Raw genomic sequence first — 19360 nt, 5'->3', positions numbered from 1 at the left:
TTTACTTATTTTTTTAAAGCTTTATCTTATTATAATAAATACATTGAAAAACATGCATTCTTAAGATCTATGTTTCTAACTTATACTCAATTTATAATCAAGTTATGTTATGTTCATAATATCTAAGTATTTTCTTTAAATTATTGGAAGTTAGTTTATCTAATATACAACTAGTCTTATATGCATTATTATAAGAACACAACATTTTTACTAGCTTTTGATAATATAAAGATTTCAAGCTTTTTATTTATTTATTTATTGTTACAAGTAGAAATAGTATTAAAAGAAAAACACATTCTAAGTAGGAGTTTGTATTGACATAATTAAAAGAACACAAAAAACTAATGTAATTTATTAGAAGAAAATAATTATTTTTATAATAAATGTTGAATTTTTTTTTTTGGCTTTTCTAATACAAAATAATATATTTTTATAAGCTTTGAAAATATCTTGCAAATCAATGTGCATAGAAATAATACACTATTTTTTTCTTTAATAAATTATGATTCAATCAATTCTCAAAGAATTTTTAGCAAGTCTCAATTTATTTATTTTAAATTACTAAAAGTCTTTCTTCCAATACAGCATAATTAAATCAAACATAGATGGACTTTTGTCAACAAGATTTTTCATTGGATTCTTAAAATAGAAAAGTTTTTTTTAAAAGTACATAGATTTGCTATATAATAAAATTATATACATAACATGGTATATTTTATTGGCACACAACAAAATGTATTAGATAGAAATCCAAAACATCATTGGTTATTATAACTATAATAATTTATTAAAATAATAATAATACTAATGGTGACTAGATAATCAACAATTCAATGTTTTCTCCAAAAAACTATAACAAAGAATGGATAATCCAATAAGAAAAATACCAATGAAAAAGTACAAAATTCATTAGAAAGTACAACTTATATATAGAGAATGTAGAAAAAACAAGGTATTATTTTTGGAGAATACCAATTGAAAGAATAAAAAATGGACTTAAAAGTCATAGGCTCTACCTAAAGCTACCATCAAAAGTTGGCTTCTCCTAGTTGTAATAGAAGACTGTGTTTGTGGATAACTTTAAACCCGATGAAAGCAAATATCTATTGCCTCTAAAATTGAATCATGCCACTTCAACAACAAACAAACAAACAGAACAGAACAAATAAATAAATAAGTAAATAAATAGATAACTACTCTTTAATTCATTGTTTAACCGTAGATCCATTCAACATTTCTTTAAAAGCATTTCTACAACACATGTTCCTGATAAAACCCACAATCGACATGAATATATCAACGTTTGTCAGTGTGCCTTCCTGCAACGCATTTGTTTTCTGAATAAGGTACATTTTGCTGCACATTAAACCAATGGTGTTGATAGAGAGATAAAGGTGTACAAAGGCAGGAGGGGCTGGAGTATCAAAGCACTGCAACACGTGTGAGTGAGTGTAGTGCTTGGGTGCAGATGCTGGTTTCTGAGCCTCTTTATTGTTGCTTCAGCGGAATCTTTGTCGAAGTTTAAAGCTCCCGGTATCGGTGCTGTTGCTCTCAAGCTGCTGGGAGCAGTACCGAGAGAGCGCCATCATGGATGGTGTTGCTCTCCAGTAACGAGAATGGAGGGGGACGTTGGATCCTGGCTAAGGTAAGCAACGATGAATGCTGCAAACACGGTGTTGTTTTCAGCCTTGTTTCGATTCTGATGGAGGGAACATGAATACAACCAGGGGGCTCTTATGGAAGGATGTTACCAAGTTGCTTGATAACAGCAAGGATAAAGCTCGATGACTCAGGCTTTAGTTGATGCGGAGAACATGTTGTCGGTCGGACGTTGCAGTAGCTATTGCCAGCGATCATGCACACATCTGATCGAACACCTCATCTGACAACATCATCACCGCAAACTGCTCTCCCATGACCCAGTTTTGAGTTGAGCTGTGCGTGTTTCATCTCTAGTCTCAACGAAGACTTCTTGTGTTGGATATGGTGAGAGTAAGCGCTTCCTGTTGGTCTCATGAAGCTGAAATTATTATTTGTGAAGCGTGAAGTGGATTTTGTCTTTGATTTATTTACTTTTTGCTACACTATTGGTGATGTTGAACTTCTCGAATTGGGATAATAAAGTGGTATTGATAGTTTTTCGTGTATTCGTGTTGTTTGCTGTAGACCCTGGGTTTTATTCTATTCTGCGAAAGGACTTTGTTGACACGGAAAAGTGAGATTTTAGGGCAGAATAGTCTTTCATGCTCAGAGGTATCTCTTGTCAGTTTGATCGTTTGCAACTTGAGACGTTAAGAAAAATAACTGCAGTAAAGTTAACTTTTAACTTGAAGAATTGGCTTATTTTGAAGCTAGTCATTCTTGGTTCTGCAGTAACAAGTTAGCATATTCACACCAGAAGTGGTCTCTTGCGCAACCATGTGGCGACAAGTTTGCTAGACAGAGATTGGGTTTCATTCGAAGTGATCTACGAGAATTCCAAGTCGTAGAAATGTTGTTGACAGCCGTGAATGTGCTCACCTACTCACCTCCGTCGCCTGAGCCATTCCGAATTCGTGCGCTTCAGCAACCTTTAGCTTCACTCGGGTATAGATACCCGAAAGCTTCGCATCTCATGCACATTTGACATAAGCGTGTGAGGGAACTTGTCAAAGGAAGATTCGTTCTGCAGTTTCAGTGTGCGTGCCGAGTAGTGGGGTGAGGAAAGTGCTTGTCATAAATCCAACGTGGTGATCAATTCCTGAGAGCGGACGCTGTGGAATAGGATAGGAACTTGTCGGAGGGAGTGACCAGGACGGACGTGTTCAAAGCGTCAGTAAGCAATAATGCTCATGAACTTTACAGTTCCGATGAGCAGTGCTGCTGGTGGACAATCCAACCCAGTCGATGACGATTTGACTGTCTGCCAACCGCGATCAAGCAGCCCATCATTTCAGGTACCTTACTTTGGCTCGCATACGGGTCGACTGGAAAAATGCCAACTATAGTCTCAGCAATTCCCGGAGCGAATGGAGTCTATAAACACAGCCCCCAGCGCGATCGATTGCACATGAAGAATTAAAATAATAGTAAATGCAGAAAGTGACACTTAACACGTCTCAGAAACATTCCCTAGTAGCGAAGCTTCTTCACGCTTTGCATGGATTGAAGGCTCACGAAGCTGGTGTGGTGCCCACAGCCACCTTCTCTATTCCAGAAAGGCGGCACGGAGCCACATCACCGGCACCATTTCCAAGGGTGGCTTGTCGCATAAAGGCTAGTGTGCGGAAAATATGAGCTCCCATCACCACCATCGCTACCGAGAGCCATTAATAGATCGAGATGGTCCCCACTTGTCCCGATGGGCAGATCTGGCTCCGACTCATGGGCTTCGCAGTAAAGAGGAATGGACTTCCACCTTGAGGCCTCACAAGGTGGCGTGGCCCCGGCCACTCACCGACCTGGCCAACTCGTGTTGGAAAAAGCACCCTGGAGCCTCAAAGAGCGCAATCTGGCTTGATGATCCAATCCCGAATCTAGAGAATTCTCCAGTATCCAATATTCACTTCATCAAGTCGGATCACCGATTTCAGCTCATCAGCAGACAAACTCACTGCCGAAGAGAATGTTATGAGCTAGTGATGGTAGACTTTCTGGTGTGGGATTGTCGGAGGGTTCCTTCTGTGGGCCTGTCGGAGAGCTTTGCCGGAGCAGAGTGCTGGGGGGTTATTCAATCTCTGTGGTCGCCGCCTTCTCCTTGTAGATAGAGTTTGTTGGTTGTGTTTTTTTAGTTTGGGTCATGCATTTGGGTTGTTCGCAGAGGCATTGATGGGGATTAGAGGGACGTGGGAATAGGATTCGGAGAAGGCGAGGACATGGGTGGATGCAGGTTCAGGCTTAGGATTCAGGAGAACGAGAGCTTGTAGACGCTGGCGGTTGCTGTGGGGACATTTGGGGTCGCGTGCTGTGCTCAAGCTGAGCTTAAATGCGCTTCTTCATGGTTAGCGCCGTCTGTGATACGAGCGGAAGAGATTGATAACATCGTCTTGAAGGTGAGATGGGTTTCTGAATAGTTGCAGTTTGCAAAATTATGAACTCGAACTTAGCCAATTGATCAGATTGTTTCGCAGCACGTCTGTTCAGTTGTTGGTAAACTCAAACCAGGATTGGAATTGATGGGAATAGCATTTCGTATCACAAGTTGAATTCGAATCTACTGAAATGGACTCTGTCGTTGTCATGATGTGAGTCGGTTGTGGTTTACGTGATGGAGAGTAGAGAAATTCTTCGAAAGAAGTTATTTTGTGTGGATGAGTCAGAGAGCGTTGGCAATAAATAACTCATATTCTTTTACGGTTATCCATTGTTTCATGCTTAACCTGGCAACAAAATAAGAAAATCTCAAATAAGTAGCATTGGTGCACGATTCCGCAACAGCATTCAGGTGCCTGGTCATTCTTCGGCATTCAAGCAGGGTCTCCGAACTAGTTGTGTGCGAAGCTTAAACATGTCGAGAGAGATATGAAGTCCGGCAGTTACTGTTGATTGCGGACCCGCTTGCTAGGAATATGTTTGAGCTTAATTTTCCACAACTACGTATGGATCTTACGAGAACCTCACAATTGTACTCAGTTTATGATCTCACATCTCCAATTAAATTTCATGAACACTATGACCCGCAACGTAAAATTTGATAGTCGTCTGCAAAGTATGCTTTTAGATCTGGCTAATAATCAGTAGGAAATCTCATGGCGGGAACGTGAATTAGTGTCGCTAACCTTTAAAACTCCAGAGACACACGATTCAATGTAGATTTGCACATGGGGACAATGTCATTTTTAACTGCCACGACTTCTGAGATTTAAGTGATCATCCTGATGGCTTATTTCACTGAATTTTTCGACTGCAAAGGTGTGTTTCCGCATGTGGAACAGATGAGTTTGCATCGCTATATTTCTCCATGTATTTTCCACAACTATATTTGTGTCTCTGGAGACATTGGTGTTGCACTCTATGATCTCATGTAGTGATTTGTGTTTTCACTATGGGTGTGATTACATCAGTCATATGTTACAGTGCAGAAGAAAACTGCCTACGTACTAGCCTAATTGAATGGTGGCTAACGTTGGACGCTGTCCATTGCAGACGAAAATAGTTTGGAGTACAACACAGCACAATCGGCTTACACAAGGGAAACAATTTCAGAGGAGACATGGGGGCCTACAGTGACGAGTATGTGGTTGTGCGTAGGGGCAAGAAGCCCGAGGATCTAAGTGAGATAACTATCAATTGTCCCGACAAAGTGGGGCTTGGTTGTGACCTCGCCAGAATAGTATTCGAGTTCGGCCTAAGTGTCGAGAAAGGAGGTACATATTTGGGCTGTTTCATTAGCCTGGGTGCTTCTAGAAGAGATTGATGTTAAATCTTTACATATGCTTGGCTGATGTTGCGGAACATATGATGAATTAATCTTCTTAATCACATTCAAAGACAACATTCATAAAATCGAATGTAGTCAACATGGAAGGTGTTTAGTTTGCAATAAGCTAGTCATTTTACAAATGAACGTTATATTGTTAATTTTTATGGATAGATCCCACTACCTTACCAAGGTCTGTATGTGTCGCTTTGCAGATATGTCAATAGATGGACGCTGGTGTTTTGTAGTGCTGTGGGTGAAACCTAGAACAAGTCCTTCAACTTTGCGTTGGTCGCTGTTGAAGCAACGGTTGGAAGATGTCTGCCCATCCACCCTAGCTTCAATGTTACCTCCTGTATCCCCTCCTGTGCCCGAGTGCGAAAGGGTCCTGCTGCTGCAGGCCTGCTCTTCTGATCGGACAGGCCTACTCCATGGTATTACTCCATCGAATGTCCTGATATGGCGATGCTATTTGGTAGTTCACTGGATTTTATTCTGTAAATATGATAGCGGTCTGTGACATTTAGTTACATTCTCCTTTACTTTCATTCCGAAACGATGTTGTCTACATCTGTTTAATGTGCATTGGTTGGTTCCCCAGATGTTACTCAGAAATTGTGGGAGATGGAATTGACTATCAAAAAAATCAAAGTGTCAACCAGCCCAGATGGAAGAGCCATAGATTTGTTTTTCGTCACAGACAACAGGTTTCCTTCCCACACACGTACCAATTTAGCCCCCTTCAGACATAGATTGGATTTGTACCTTGTGTACATATTTTAATGTTTATCTTTAAGATTCAATCTGCGATTTCTAACCTTCACACTAATACGGACATTTTTCTTTCATTGTACGTTCGGTTCAGAAACCAAATGTCGTGCAAGAAAAGAGCCGAGGAAGTGACGAAGCAACTCAAAGAGTTTCTAGGGGAGTCATGCTCACATTGTGAGATTGGTCGTGCTAGTCCCGAGTGTGGGGACCTGACTTGTTCTGTCCTCCCCGACTCATTGACACGAGATATTTTTTATGATGATCCTTCAACTTTTGAAAAGGATTTAAACAAAGGTGGAAATCACGCCAACGGAGTCGTTGTAGCCTTCGACAACAATACCAGCCCTGTTCATAGTCTGCTTCAAATTATTTGTAAGAGCCGAAAGGGTTTATTATACGACTGTCTTCGTGCTGTGAAGGACCTTAACTTGAAGGTGATTGCTGGAATTTAACTAAAGCTTAGTTTTTGAAGGTCGCATTGAGGTTGATGCGTATCAAGAGTTTTTGGGTGTCCACTGCTTAGACACCTTCCCTCGTGTTGTTCATGTTGTTGATGATTGAGACGTTTTCTAGTGACCTGTCATCTTTTTGAAGGTTAATTGCCCAGTTATGAGGTGTTTGTATGGAGAATGATTTATTTTCACACATTCTTCACCACAGTCTAATGATGCGACTGGTTTTCTAATCTCTGCAGGTGGCTTATGGACGGATTGACATCTTGGACAACGGAAAATCTGAACTCAATTTGTTCTTGTTGAATTCGAAGCATCGAAAGGTTACTGACACGCAAGAGCAGAAAGTTCTGGCGCAGTATGTAAAAGAGGAAGTTGAGCATCCTGTGCGGATCAAGGTGGAGACTAGAGGTCCTGAAACCGAATTGCTTATCGCGACCCCTATTGAGAAATGTGGAAGAGGTCGACCTCGAGTATTGCATGATGCTACTCTAGCTCTGAAAATGCTAGACATCTGTATTTTCAAGGTAAATTACATATTTCTATTGTTCTCACTGTTATTATCCCTCTCTCTCTCGCTCTCTCTCTTCTCGCTCCTTACTATAACCTTCCACTCATGCGACAATCCACCACCCAAAAGTCTTGTAAGAAACAAGATAAGGACTGACCTTCATTCATTAGGTAAAGTGATCAAATTTCATCTGAAATCATTGAAATAACTAATTGAGTTTGAAATGAAAAAAGTTAAACTCTTGCCTGTTTCTCACTCGTGTTTTTATGTCGCTCCTTGATATGACATGCAATTCAAACTCTTACTGTGTTTCAGGCTGATATTGGGAGGCATGAATACAACGGCAAGCGTTGGGAAATCTATCAGTTTCTGCTTGTAGACAGAGGAGAGCCTTCTTTGACAAGTAGCAAGATGCGCAAGCTTATCGTGGACCAAGTTCGACACATACTGTTGGGCTAAAATGCCAAACAGTATCTGTCGAGCTTTTGGACCCCTCTGTCCACCTGCGGCCTGCATCAGAAAGTATAGTGCACTCTAATGACAGGAAACCTCTTTTTCAACATGGTGGGTACCTCTCAACGATAGCCAACTATATCCACTTGAGCGAGAGAGAGAGACTGGAAAGTGTAGCGTAATAAATTTTAGTCGGTGGAAAATTTAAAGAGTTTTCTATGTGCGGAGCCTAGCTACTCCGAATTGCCTCTCAGATCACCATCGGTTGTATCTGTTAAAAGTTAAAAGAGTACCCCCACAGTTCCTCAATAACCATATGATTGTTGTTTGTAGGATGTACTTTACTCATGGTTTTGCAGCCAAGGCTGCAAAATGATCATAGGGGACCTGGATAGGTTTCTGCACCCAGCACATCAAAAGCTGAGAAATGTTTAGCTAACTCCCAAGTTATGAAAGGAGCAAGGTGAAGACATGAATCTGGCGGTGCTTGTAGAAGAGTGTTTACGAGACTTCGGAAGAATGCATGAAACCTTGGAGTTATGATGTGTACTACCCAAAATCATTCATGAATAAATGTTATTTTGTGAAGGATTATAAAGTTTCTTTTTACATTAATATCTCATTTTATACTTGCATCATAAATTATAACGAAATCGCCTAGTTTCCAAATTTATTTAAATTCGTTGGTTCATTCATAGACATCACTACTATTTATATATGATATAATCATCTCTCTTATTGAAATGATTGAACATTTTTTTTTAATTTAAAATATTAGTTTGAAATAATTTTCAAGATGGTTTTATAATTTAATCATTTTCTATTTTAAAATCATTTTTTTTTCCAATTAGATTAACCAATTTCAATTGACATACTTAATGTATGAATGTAATATTTTTTAAAATGACAAATTTTTGTATAGAACTTGAAATAGTATAAACTCTTTAAAAAGTGAATATACAAAAATTAAATATTCTTCTAAACAGTGTTACTGTTTTTTCCTACAAATTATGGAATATGAGTAATAACTTGAAAAGTGAAACAAGAGAATAAATTATCTTTTTAACAACAAAATTGTAAAAATTAAATAGTAAGATTAAATGGCAAGATTAGATAGCACATTGTTGCATTCGATTTTCAATTTTACACATGCTTGGTGCATATTTCTTAGGAGATTTACCAAGTTCAAAATTCATCTAAATGTACTCCAAACCTCTAAGGCCTCAAATCATATCAAAAGATTTCTACTTTTATGGTTACAAATGATAGAATTAAAAAAATGGTGAATATCAACCAGTCAACAGCAAGCTTTTGAATGTCTTAAATGCACCAATGAAACATCTCCATACTGTTCCTTTTGTGAGAAAAGAGTCACTGATATATGACCTCTAAAGCCTGACAGACTCTACACTATTGTACTCTACACTACGCCTGCAAATCTGTAGCATGGTGATGGGAAAAACATGCTGTGCCATCACTAAAGTTTTCAATTCTGTTGTACACCTGGGCAAGGTTGTTGTCTATCTATATCCTTATCCAATAGACGACTAACGTAGAGGCCACTGTTTGTTTGTCAGGTTCAACTTAAACATCAGAAGGGAAAAATTTGCAGTACTGCTTTGTCTCCCACGCATGAAACAGAACTGTGTTGTTTCAGCAACTTCGTTTGGCACATTGGAACTGAAGATTTCTGGCACCAAAATATCTTGCCTGAAGAAAAGTTGCAAGGTACATTTTTGCTATATCATACAGTTCATAAAGAATCTAGAAGATCCCGTAGCCTTCCACAAGAAGCTACCTGATAAACGTCTTTTTTACGATAAATGTCCATTTGATTTGCTTCAGAGAATGGTCTGCAACGTCACCAGCCGCGGCGGCTCAGGTCGCTCACCTTTCAGTGGGCAAAGATAAAAATGGACTACTTACAAATCCCCTCAAGTGGTTAGAAGCTTTGGTATGTAACATGTATTTTCTCCCTGCGTCATCAACATAAAACGTCCATGATACTATTCGTAGCAAAGTCCTTTCATTGATAAAATTCATGGATTGTGCTTCATACAGCCCAAACTCCCTTTCGATATATCAGAGATGTGGGTGTATAGTCATACATTACACCAAATCATCCAAAGTAATGAAATTCCACCCAGGATGTTAATGATATTAACTCAAAATTGGATTTAATGTGGAGACTTGTATAAGCAAAGAATTTACAACAAATTTGTATATACACCTAAATACAACGTGAGAGTTATCTGCAGCATTGAAATCAAGACTATTACCTTGGTCGTAACTGGGACAAGCTATGAATATTGAAAGTCACTGTGGACTTTCTTTGTGCTAGGATGGCCAGCTTTCCCCCCTATTGATAATTTGGGGCGTCGCCGCTTCATGACAACTGCACAGTCGCTGCAGTACCACTTTCCTTTCGGTCTCTCCTTGATCCCCACACAGTCAAAGTGAAACCACTCGATTTTACACTGCAAGATTTCAATTTCAGATAAGCACTAGTATGTACCAACAGCAGATGCCTAAGAAAACCACATAGTACATGTCAGCAACGACTGCCAAGAACAACCACGGTTCCATGTGCTGAGAACTAAGTTAATCATACCCTGCCCTCCGTCAATTAAAACTAGATATACTTTTCACAGTTCAGACGATGTAAGCATATAAGACTTTATGTCACCCCGACACCAATTTCAGCAAACTAATAGTCTTGCTAAACAAACAGGAAACATAAAACTCTTACCTCAGAATTATCACAAGCAATCATCTCGCCATAAGAAACCTGTCCGCAATAGCAATATGTTGGTTCGTTTGGATCGACAGGGAGATCCAACTCTACATTGACGTTTGTAGGTATTGTCTGCCCTCCACCTCCTCCGCTGTACCTTAAAGAATATAAGGCCTCGATCTTGAGTTGCTATTTCCCATCTTTAATAAATCTGGCTCAACTAAAAACACTAACACACAAAAATACATGCAAAATGGTTTAGAATGAGCTCAATACCCAGCACCCTTCCTGCGACCGAATCTGGTTCCATCTCCTCCATCTCTTCCAAGCGTACCACCCACACCATCTAACCGCGGCTCTGCTGACAATAGACCTCCTCCAGCTGCCTCTCTATCTGCACACTCATGACACATTCGCACAATGTAAGGAATGACGAAAGCAATAACCAACCGAATTAGATTGGGAAAGATTCACATACCGTGTACTCTACAACGAGGAAGAAAACTGGGGAGGTCAACACCTAGAAAATGAAAGAAACGGAGTTTAAATAACTGACCTCTTCTTAGCTCCTCTTCAAACTTCTTCAAGTCTTTATCTAACCTTTGGATATGACCATCAACCTGCATGACGCATACTCATCCATTTGTGCCGTTCCAATCGACTAGCACTTCAGTCTCATTTCAGAGCAAAATATTCAGTAATCGAATCTTTCTTTATATCCAACTCCAAAAGCATGTGAATAATCATACTTACCAAATCATATGTCTGTACAGCTAGAAATACTTTCTCCTCAGCTACTGTGAGGCATGCCTTGTGAACATTAAGAACTTCGTTTGAATGCTGTAAAGCTACAGTATCAGGGGAAGCACTTCCAGATTCTTTGGCCTTTCTAACCTCCTCCAGCCCTTTCGCACATTGCACCTGCATGTGCTTCTGTAAAGCTGCATCATGACATCAAACTGTAAGTATCATGTGTTTTGTCTGACTATCTTAGAATCTGCAGGAGAGAGATGTTTAGTAGCTTATCATTTTCTAAATATACATACAACAAAAATCTAACTAAGACTTAAGAAATTATGTAGTACAACATAATAGTACTTGGTGAATAAGGCTCGAGCATGTGAATTAAAATAAGAAAAGTGTAAAGTGAGGTTAGATCTGTTTGTGAATCATTGGTCTCAAGGTGATGCTTTGACTACGTTAGAAGAAAGTAACCCTCAGTCCTCACCTTGAAATTTTTGATCTAGCTCCCGTAGTAGCTGATAGTTTTTTTGAAGCTCAGTTGGAAGTGTCTGCACACCTAGCCAACAGCATAAAAAATAGGACATATAAATTACTCAAGCTTAACACGCAAGCTGCAACACAAGGTGCATAAAATTATCAAATTAAAATCTGGAGATACGAAAAGGAATAATGAACTTCATTTTCAATATCGACCCGCTCCAGCAGGTGAGCAGATGTATGCAATTATAGTCGAAGTTACTACAACGATATGAATTTGTGTACATTTTAATATGACCAAAAATTATTACCAGAATAGATACGAACAAATTCGTACATAACAAAACGGTTTACCAGCCCTAACAGACTGCCAAAACTTTACGTAAAATCAAGACGCTTGTAAATGACAGCTAGTCACATGTGAAAAGTCATGTTCATTGGATTAGATCAGCTAGAAAATACGAAGACGGTTTCAATTATGATATTCTACACAGAGCTGCACGTCTAACTATAAAATATGCTGTCAGCTAATGCTTAAAACCCCAATTCAATGCAGAGTGAGATACATGTGCAGTATTTTTCTCATTGCAAGTGTCAAATTGATTAAGTACCACAGCTTAAAAATTCACAAACAATTGCTACAGTTTGAAAAGTTAGAAATTATACTCGAAATGTAATCTTCCAAGTAAGTCATGTTGGCGTCGAGTCCTCAACCTCGCTTTGCTGGATGCTAACGAGTCTCTTGCTGTTGGGCGCAGCAACGCCAGCAACTGATCCGTCCCTACCTGGTTAAATTTGCTCTTGCGAATCCGCTCAAACCTTACTAAGACAAGCAAGGAAACAGGTTCCACGACGCTTTACTCAGGGTTTCCACATAGCATCCACTATTACTCCATACAACTTCCAATTCCACAGAAGCAGAACACAATTGCCCAAATAACCCACTTCCAATCACTCGTCGATTCTTCACGTAGAAAACCCTAAAACAGCAAAAACAATTTCATGAGAAACTATCGAACTGCAGAAGTTGCACCCACCTTTCAAAACTGCGAAAAAAGGATCCACAAACCTCAGCAACCACTCACAATGCACCGAATCATCTCGCAACTTCTCCAAATCACCAGAATTACTAACCCTACCACCTTGTGCTGAACCCAGTCTGGAACCCTAATTTACTCCATATCCACTCCAAATGCTGCGAAACAGAGAACGACCCAATTCCGTTGAGTGCAATCGCAAGCCTGATTCGTACCGAGTTTGGCCAATTAAAGCAAACAGCGACCATCAACGAACACGACAAAGCTCGAGACGGAGGCGGTAACGCAGTTGGGAGAGCGTCATGAGCGAGTAGCAAGGTACCTGACGTCCTCGCGGCGCTGGGAGTAGGTACTGTTCGGGGTGCTGTGTGGAAGGTACCAGTCGCACAGGTAGGTCGAAAAACACTCAGTGAAGGACCAGGACATTGGGGCCTATTGAATCTTATTCCATTAAACAGATTATCACTTAATAACTTTACTTTTAAGCATAAATTTACTTTCAAAATGAGATTATTCTTAAATCTCATAGGTAGGTTTTTCGCTAAATTTTTTAGAAAATTACTATCTTATCACTCCTTTGACACCAAAAAATTCCTTTAAAAGTTAATTTTCAGATATTGGTTAGTTCTGCTTATCTCTGTCTGCGTGTCTGTATACACAATTCAAACAAACAAACAAATAAATAAACAATGTTTTGAAGATCAAAATATCTAAAGCTGAAAAAAGTATTTGAATAGAGTATTTTTATAAGATTACTTTTTTATTGGAACACTTGTGTACGTTTTCATTTGTTAATTTGTGTAAATAAGAAAAATATTTTTTTAGCATCAGAGAATATTTTATGAATGGGTTTATTATTAATTTTTTTTTAAAAAAAAAGGCCCTAGTTGTAAATTTCAAAACAAAACCAGTCGGTACTTCATTTTTTCTTTGTCTTTTTTTTCCTTTTTGTGAGTATTAATATTTGAACCAATGAGGATTTGCAAAATTTTGTTCCAGAAATTTTACATCCTACTAATGCTTACAAGGTAATACCAAAATTTAAATCTTTATTGTAGTACTAGCGGTTGGCGCTTGCTTTGCAACGCATTAGTCCAACCATTTTAATGTAGTTCTTATATTACAAAATAGTTTAAAAGGAAGGTAACAACAATCTATATATATAAATATGTCTTCATGACCTGAGCATGAATTTTAAGAATGTAATATAATAGAATAGAGTAATAAATTTTAGAAATAAAATGCATCTAAAGATGCATGCATTGGAAAATATCCATTCATTGAATAGTGAAATTCAAGATGTAACCTTCTTCAATTGAATGGTAAGTTGTCTCAATTGAGAAAACATAATTGAACACCAAAAGAATGCAATTGGATGGAAGGGGACGTCGCCAAAGCGTGCATGAACCCTAAACATGCAGAGTTTGAAACAAACTCTTAACTTTTCCATCCACCTGATTCAGGTGTAAATATTTATAGGAATTTATATGACAATGTCATGTAAAAACCTCATGATAAACAATGTTTTTAATCGTTCCCACGGCTTCATTGTTGTCATTGGCAACCTTAATGTTTGCAGGATGTCTACCACGAGACAATGCCACATATAATTGACCATGGCTAAATACTTCATTGCGAAGATAAATGCCAACTCGATCATATGATTGGCCCTGCGATTTGTTGATTGTCATGGCAAAAGCACTAGTGATAGGAAATTGTCTCCGGCAAAGTGTGAATGGCAAGCGGCTATCGTTGCAATGATGTGTGATTCTAGGAATCAATACCTCTTGGCTACGATAGCGTCCTTCTACAATTTCACATAACAACACACTGGAAGACACTTGCAAAAGACGCAAACGACTACCATTGCACAAACCTTTTGCCGGATTCAAGTTCCTTAGCAACATCAAATATTGGCCACATTTAAGACTTAATTGATGAGGAGGCAAACCGCTCAATTGTAAAGAATTCAAAAACTCTACTGGGTAATGATGGGCATGTTCATCATTCTCGTGAACAAAATCAGCACTAAAACATTGATGCACATCACCAGGTATACGATCGGTGATTTTTCGGTTGATTTCTTGGGCATCATCATTCCGGACAGCCAAAATGACGCGCTCAGAAAAATCAACCGGATCATCAAAAATAGCATCAATGAGACCATCTAAAGAATTTCCAGGAGCAACTAATCCTAGCGGTAAATCTACCTTTGGACCGGTTTTGCCCTCACCAATATCTAACAAAAATCGTTGAAAGTCCGATTGACTTTGCAAACGCATGTTAGTGGTCAAATGAAAATGTTGCATTAGTGGAAATAGGTATGAATTTCGCAAGCAAGCTTGAACAGTTTGCTTGCGACCTCCACGTACAACTACAGGCAAAGTTTGGCAAAAATCACCGCCATATAATACTACAACACCACCATTTGGACTATCTATATTGCGTATATCTCGCAATGATCTGTCTATAGCTTCAAACATAAAACGATGCCTAGCACAAGCTTCATCAAGTATAATCAATTGTACTTCACGTAAGCTTTGACCTAATGTAGACTGGGCACTAATGTTACAAATTGATGCATCGTGCAACTGTAAAGGAATAGCAAGAGCTGAATGTGTCGTTCGCCCTTCATTCAAAAGGCATGCGGCAATTCCACTTGTTGCCATTGCCATACACTTGACATTACGACCACGAAGATAACCCAATATGGTGTTATACAAAAAGGTCTTACCTGTACCACCAGGACCATCTAAAAAGAAAAGCCGATCTGGAGAATCAGAATTTAAAACGGCAGTGGTCACTGCATTAAAAACAATGTATTGTTCTTCGTTGAGCCTACCTACATCCTCCTCTAGAAAAGTAATGTTTTGGTTATCAAAATCAATATTGTCATTGGAATCACCGCCAACATCAACAATGTTTGAATAACCAAACTCATTCAATTCTTCAATATTAAAAAAATCTGTAAGATGTTTGTCTGATGATGACAAATATTCTTCAATGGAAAAAATTGCTTTGCAATAGCAATTTTGATCATTGCGCCAATCATCAGACATAGCATCAAGATGTGTCTTTAGTAAGCTAAGAGGATCTAGCGTTTGTCCAAACACAAGAAGTGTTGCAAACAACCGCCGAACTTGTTTAGGCAACACAATGACAGTTGCGTCTTGCAGACAATTTTTCCATTCAGAATCATCTTGTAAAAGTCCTCTTGCAATACAAGCGGCCTTGTACATTGGATGCACTATATCATGAAAACAAAGTAGGTCCTCAAATGAAGTTGGTGCCTCGACATGAGTCAACAACAAACGCAAGTAAAATACTTCGGTACCTATGGGAACCATGTTTATCCGACCAAAAACTTTTATCTTACGTACTCTTCTTTCCCACATGTTATTCTTCACATCCCACTTGTAATAGAGTGGAAGATCCATGTAACGAAGAAGCATATGGATGCCTTGATTGCCAGAAGCAATTAAGGCACGAATATGGCAATTAAGCTCAAAAAACTTGGTGAGTTTAGTCTCAGCATTTTGATCAATCACCGAGTCCAAAGATGTTCCTTCCTTAAAAGTAACATATTGCTGACCGGAAAGGTGAACAGGCAAACGACAAATACTATGGCTCTTATTATTAGTTTCAAAACCAAAGAGCCTCCAACATGCTTCTTGGGCGGCCACATAACGACCCTCCAAGAAATCCTTAATCTCATCTACCACTTCATCTGTTTCTACAACACCACGATCTGGACCTTTAAAAATATACTTGTAGAGGTATTTGACAGTTTTTACAAAACTGCAAATTTCCACATTAATGTGACAATTAAACTGACCTATCAAATATGGATTATATGGCACAACCCATCGATTGTCTAAACGGACAATTTGTCCACGTACACGTTTCTCGATATATCGACCTTGATTTTGACAACGGTACAAAACATGTCCGTCACCATCCACCTCGGTAGTATCTCGAGCTTGCATCGGATAGTTCTTTGTACATCTATCGTCTTCCATGCATGGACAATTGGGATTGTGCAAACCACATGGTCCATGCATCATGTGCTTGGCAACTGCGGCATACAATTGCGGTTGTCTATCTAAATCGGGAATCTCCGCACATACTATCCTATCTACAAGGTCACAGTCATTGACCTTATCTTTCAACCAAAGAAGAATGTGTGCATGAGGAAGACCACGTTTTTGAAACTCAATAGTGTAACAAAAAGCAATTGTCTCTCCCATGACATTCTTCTTCGTGATCTCATCCATCAATGCTCTTAACTTGAGCTCGAAAACACGCACAATAATATCTGGACGATCAGGAGGACTTTGACCTGGCTCAAGCTCATCAAGAATCTCAGACCAAGTCGGATTACATGTCATTGTCACAAACAAATCGGGTTTTCCTAAAACTCTAACCAAAACCATACTATCATGAAAGAGTTTTTGCATGTATCGGGGGGAACCAATGAATGTTGCAGGTAAGACAATGCGACGCCCAATGCGTGCTCCATTGTCTTCCTGCAAAGCATCTACGACCCCCTGATAGCACTCTGCACGAAGTTCAATTTGATGTTGCCTAATGAAAAGCAAATTTTCATGTTCTACACGTAAATACTGATCCACTACATATTGCTGGAATAATCTACCAGCCTTATGTAATACATTAGATTCTGGGCGCTTTTGAAGCAAATATTGGACATATGACTTTAAAGTCACTCCAGTATCTGCTTTAAAAGTTGGTGACCACCCACATCGCCCATCAGGAAACAACAAAGGATAGGATAAAGCATCGTAAGCTGGATGAATTTCTTTTATTCGTATTAAATCTCCACTACGTTGGTGAAGAATAATATCTCTACCAAAATTCATGTATTGTTCGTCAAGAACAACAGCAGCAACTTCTGGAACTACTTGGCGATTATATCGATGGGGATGTTCACCAAAAGGAACCTCACCGAAGATACGAAGTCCCATGTTTTGTCCCCTTTGAAGAACATCACGCGAAGACTTAAAACCACGAACCAACGCATTTATGGATTCTAAAACTTCTTGAATGTTGTTAACAACATCACGATGAAGATCATCAAAAATCTCCATACGACGATTTGTTTGTAAACCATCATCCAAGAAATAAATTTGTGCAAATCTAGCACCTTCGTCTAAATCGGGTTGTAAATTTCCAATGTGATGGCATAACTCTCCGTTCACACGAAAAGTATATACCCCTCTACCTTCAACTTAGCCAGACTGAAACTTACTACGCATACTTGTCAATGCAAAAGCTTGATTATACTTTTGAATGGATTTAAGGAACTCTCGAGATTTAGGTGTTGTGCCCATATAAAGCTCATTGAGCATTGGATGGACAATGGGGTGATTAACATGTTCATTGGCAATTTTGCCATTGTAACAACAAATGGTATTTTTTTCTTTTTTAAAATGAAAAGCCAAACATTTTGGACATTGGATGCACATTAATCCAACACTATCAACATTGACATCTACAAAATTATCAATGGTAGACAAAGCACGAGCCATTCTCTAGAAAGATGACAATATAATAAAAAAAGTGGAATTTAGGATAGGAGAATGAAGACCCTATCATAAATTCTAAACTCCACAAAGATAAAAAGATATATCAATAAATAGGATTTAGTGTAGGATAGAAGAAATCCTACCCTAAATCCTAAACTCCACAAAGATTGAAAAAATTGATAAGAAAAAGCAGAGTTTAATGTAGGATAACAAAAATCCTAACGTGAATCCCAAACCATTTCAAAACTCACAAAAGTAAGGTTTTTGATAGTACCTTTGTAAGCTTGTGCTCCAAGAAAGTTGCACCTTTTGATGAAATTTCACTCCACTCTAAAAAGTTTACGTTCAATGCACTACACTTCAAAGAAAAAAAATAGATTAGGTTGGCGCTTGCTTTGCAACACATTCGTAGCCAAGAGGTATTGATCTAACACACAAAAAACATGCATGAAAACAGATGTGATGAACATATTCTCAAGCCATACTCTACCTCCAAAGTTTAGACTCTAAATTTTTTTTTTTGAAGACACTTAAAAATGTCGATTTTTGAAAACTTTTGTCAGAAATCATTTTCTTTCCTAGTAAATGAAAATGCACCTAAAAAGTCCAAATCCGAAGTCGGAATTCAAAAATAATTAGTATTTTGGGAGATATTAATTCACTGTTAAATGAATTCTGCCCAAAATACAGTTTCATCCACAATGGATGAAAAATCATGCAGCGGATGAAAACCATGCAGTAGATGAAAAAATGCAATGGATGAAAAATCACACAGCAGATGAAAAATCGCAGCGGATGAAAAATTGTTGGGCAAAAAAAAAAGTTTTAAAAAGTTTTAAAAAAGTTAAAGTAAAAGTTTCGGCGATGTGCACATCACAAAAACAGCAGCTGCTCGTTTTTGAGTCCTTGATGTTTTTTGTTTGGTTTTTTGCAACTAAAACCACTAAATTTCAACTTGATTTGAAAGTTTAATGTTTGAAAACTTGATTTTATGATTACCCAAAATCAAAAATTACCAAAAATTTCAATCTTTCAAAACCTTTCAATCTTTCACAATCTTGCAAAAATTGCAATCTCACCTCAAATTTCTTGAACAATCTCCACAACTTGAACTTTGTAACTCCAACTCCAACTCCAACTTTGTATTCAAACCTCCAAGATCACATCAACCAATTCCAACTCCAACTTCACAACTTACAACTTCCAACTCACAATTTACAACTCAATCTTGAAGTGCACA

The 19360-nt window shown here is 38.5% G+C and overlaps 3 protein-coding genes and 1 long non-coding RNA gene across 11 annotated transcripts; 2 read left to right on the top strand and 2 right to left on the bottom strand.

Annotated features, from left to right (window-relative positions):
* The first annotated feature begins 1292 nt into the window (after positions 1-1292).
* On the top strand, positions 1293-3735 carry LOC149987523 (uncharacterized). 2 transcript variants are annotated; one of them, XR_016497864.1, is made up of 2 exons: positions 1293-1986; positions 2374-3735. It is a non-coding gene; the product is annotated as an uncharacterized LOC149987523 (long non-coding RNA). The 2 variants fall into 2 exon arrangements; XR_016497865.1 differs by lacking the exon at positions 2374-3735 and adding an exon at positions 2167-2365.
* LOC112293991 (ACT domain-containing protein ACR9) lies at positions 3300-8194 on the top strand. Of its 2 annotated transcripts, XR_016497863.1 has the most exons (8): positions 3300-4031; positions 5125-5345; positions 5614-5832; positions 6000-6105; positions 6264-6603; positions 6864-7148; positions 7448-7696; positions 7919-8194. XR_016497863.1 is itself a non-coding variant. In XM_090243585.1 (7 exons), the coding sequence occupies exons 2-7, from the start codon at positions 5192-5194 to the stop codon at positions 7589-7591; spliced, it is 1248 nt and encodes a 415-aa protein (XP_090099711.1). In that variant the 5' UTR covers positions 3300-4031; positions 5125-5191; the 3' UTR covers positions 7592-8194. The 2 variants fall into 2 exon arrangements, 1 of the variants encoding a protein (XP_090099711.1); XM_090243585.1 differs by having other exon boundaries at positions 7448-8194.
* A 674-nt stretch (positions 8195-8868) lies between these two features.
* LOC112293989 (PHD finger protein ING1) lies at positions 8869-12886 on the bottom strand. 6 transcript variants are annotated; one of them, XM_024544031.3, is made up of 9 exons: positions 12578-12886; positions 12207-12363; positions 11548-11619; positions 11073-11260; positions 10876-10939; positions 10596-10713; positions 10335-10470; positions 9865-10062; positions 8869-9561 (listed from the first exon to the last, which is right to left on the bottom strand). In XM_024544031.3, the coding sequence occupies exons 2-8, from the start codon at positions 12232-12234 to the stop codon at positions 9886-9888; spliced, it is 783 nt and encodes a 260-aa protein (XP_024399799.1). In that variant the 5' UTR covers positions 12235-12363; positions 12578-12886; the 3' UTR covers positions 8869-9561; positions 9865-9885. The 6 variants fall into 6 exon arrangements, with proteins under 6 accessions (XP_024399799.1, XP_024399796.1, XP_090099708.1 ...); XM_024544028.3 differs by having other exon boundaries at positions 10335-10476; positions 12578-12882; XM_090243582.1 differs by having other exon boundaries at positions 10335-10476; positions 12793-12877.
* A 651-nt stretch (positions 12887-13537) lies between these two features.
* Positions 13538-17682, bottom strand: LOC112294739 (uncharacterized). The gene has a single exon (XM_024545515.2). The coding sequence runs from the start codon at positions 17680-17682 to the stop codon at positions 14074-14076; it is 3609 nt and encodes a 1202-aa protein (XP_024401283.1). The 3' UTR covers positions 13538-14073.
* Positions 17683-19360: the final 1678 nt, after the last annotated feature.

This window comes from Physcomitrium patens, chromosome 17, assembly GCF_059467195.1.
Source record: "Physcomitrium patens ecotype Gransden chromosome 17, ASM5946719v1, whole genome shotgun sequence".
Classification (NCBI taxonomy): Eukaryota; Viridiplantae; Streptophyta; class Bryopsida; order Funariales; family Funariaceae; genus Physcomitrium; species Physcomitrium patens.
The sequence above is the reverse complement of the archived record's forward strand: the minus strand, read 5'-3'. Positions and strand labels throughout refer to the sequence as shown.

What these genes read in the sequence shown, in the direction of transcription:
- LOC112293991 (XM_090243585.1), top strand. Translation starts at nt 5,192, where the DNA reads ATGGGGGCCTACAGTGACGAGTATGTGGTTGTGCGTAGGGGCAAGAAG. An exon ending in CCTAAGTGTCGAGAAAGGAG is followed by an intron (nt 5,346 to 5,613) that starts GTACATATTTGG and finishes GTCGCTTTGCAG; the next exon opens with ATATGTCAATAGATGGACGC. An exon ending in TCGGACAGGCCTACTCCATG is followed by an intron (nt 5,833 to 5,999) that starts GTATTACTCCAT and finishes TTGGTTCCCCAG; the next exon opens with ATGTTACTCAGAAATTGTGG.
- LOC112293989 (XM_024544028.3), bottom strand. Translation starts at nt 12,234, where the DNA reads ATGACTTACTTGGAAGATTACATTTCGA. An exon ending in CTGTACAGACATATGATTTG is followed by an intron (nt 10,940 to 11,072) that starts GTAAGTATGATT and finishes TGCGTCATGCAG; the next exon opens with GTTGATGGTCATATCCAAAG. An exon ending in TTGCTTGTGATAATTCTGAG is followed by an intron (nt 10,063 to 10,334) that starts GTAAGAGTTTTA and finishes GAAATCTTGCAG; the next exon opens with TGTAAAATCGAGTGGTTTCA.
- LOC112294739 (XM_024545515.2), bottom strand. Translation starts at nt 17,682, where the DNA reads ATGGAGATTTTTGATGATCTTCATCGTGATGTTGTTAACAACATTCAA.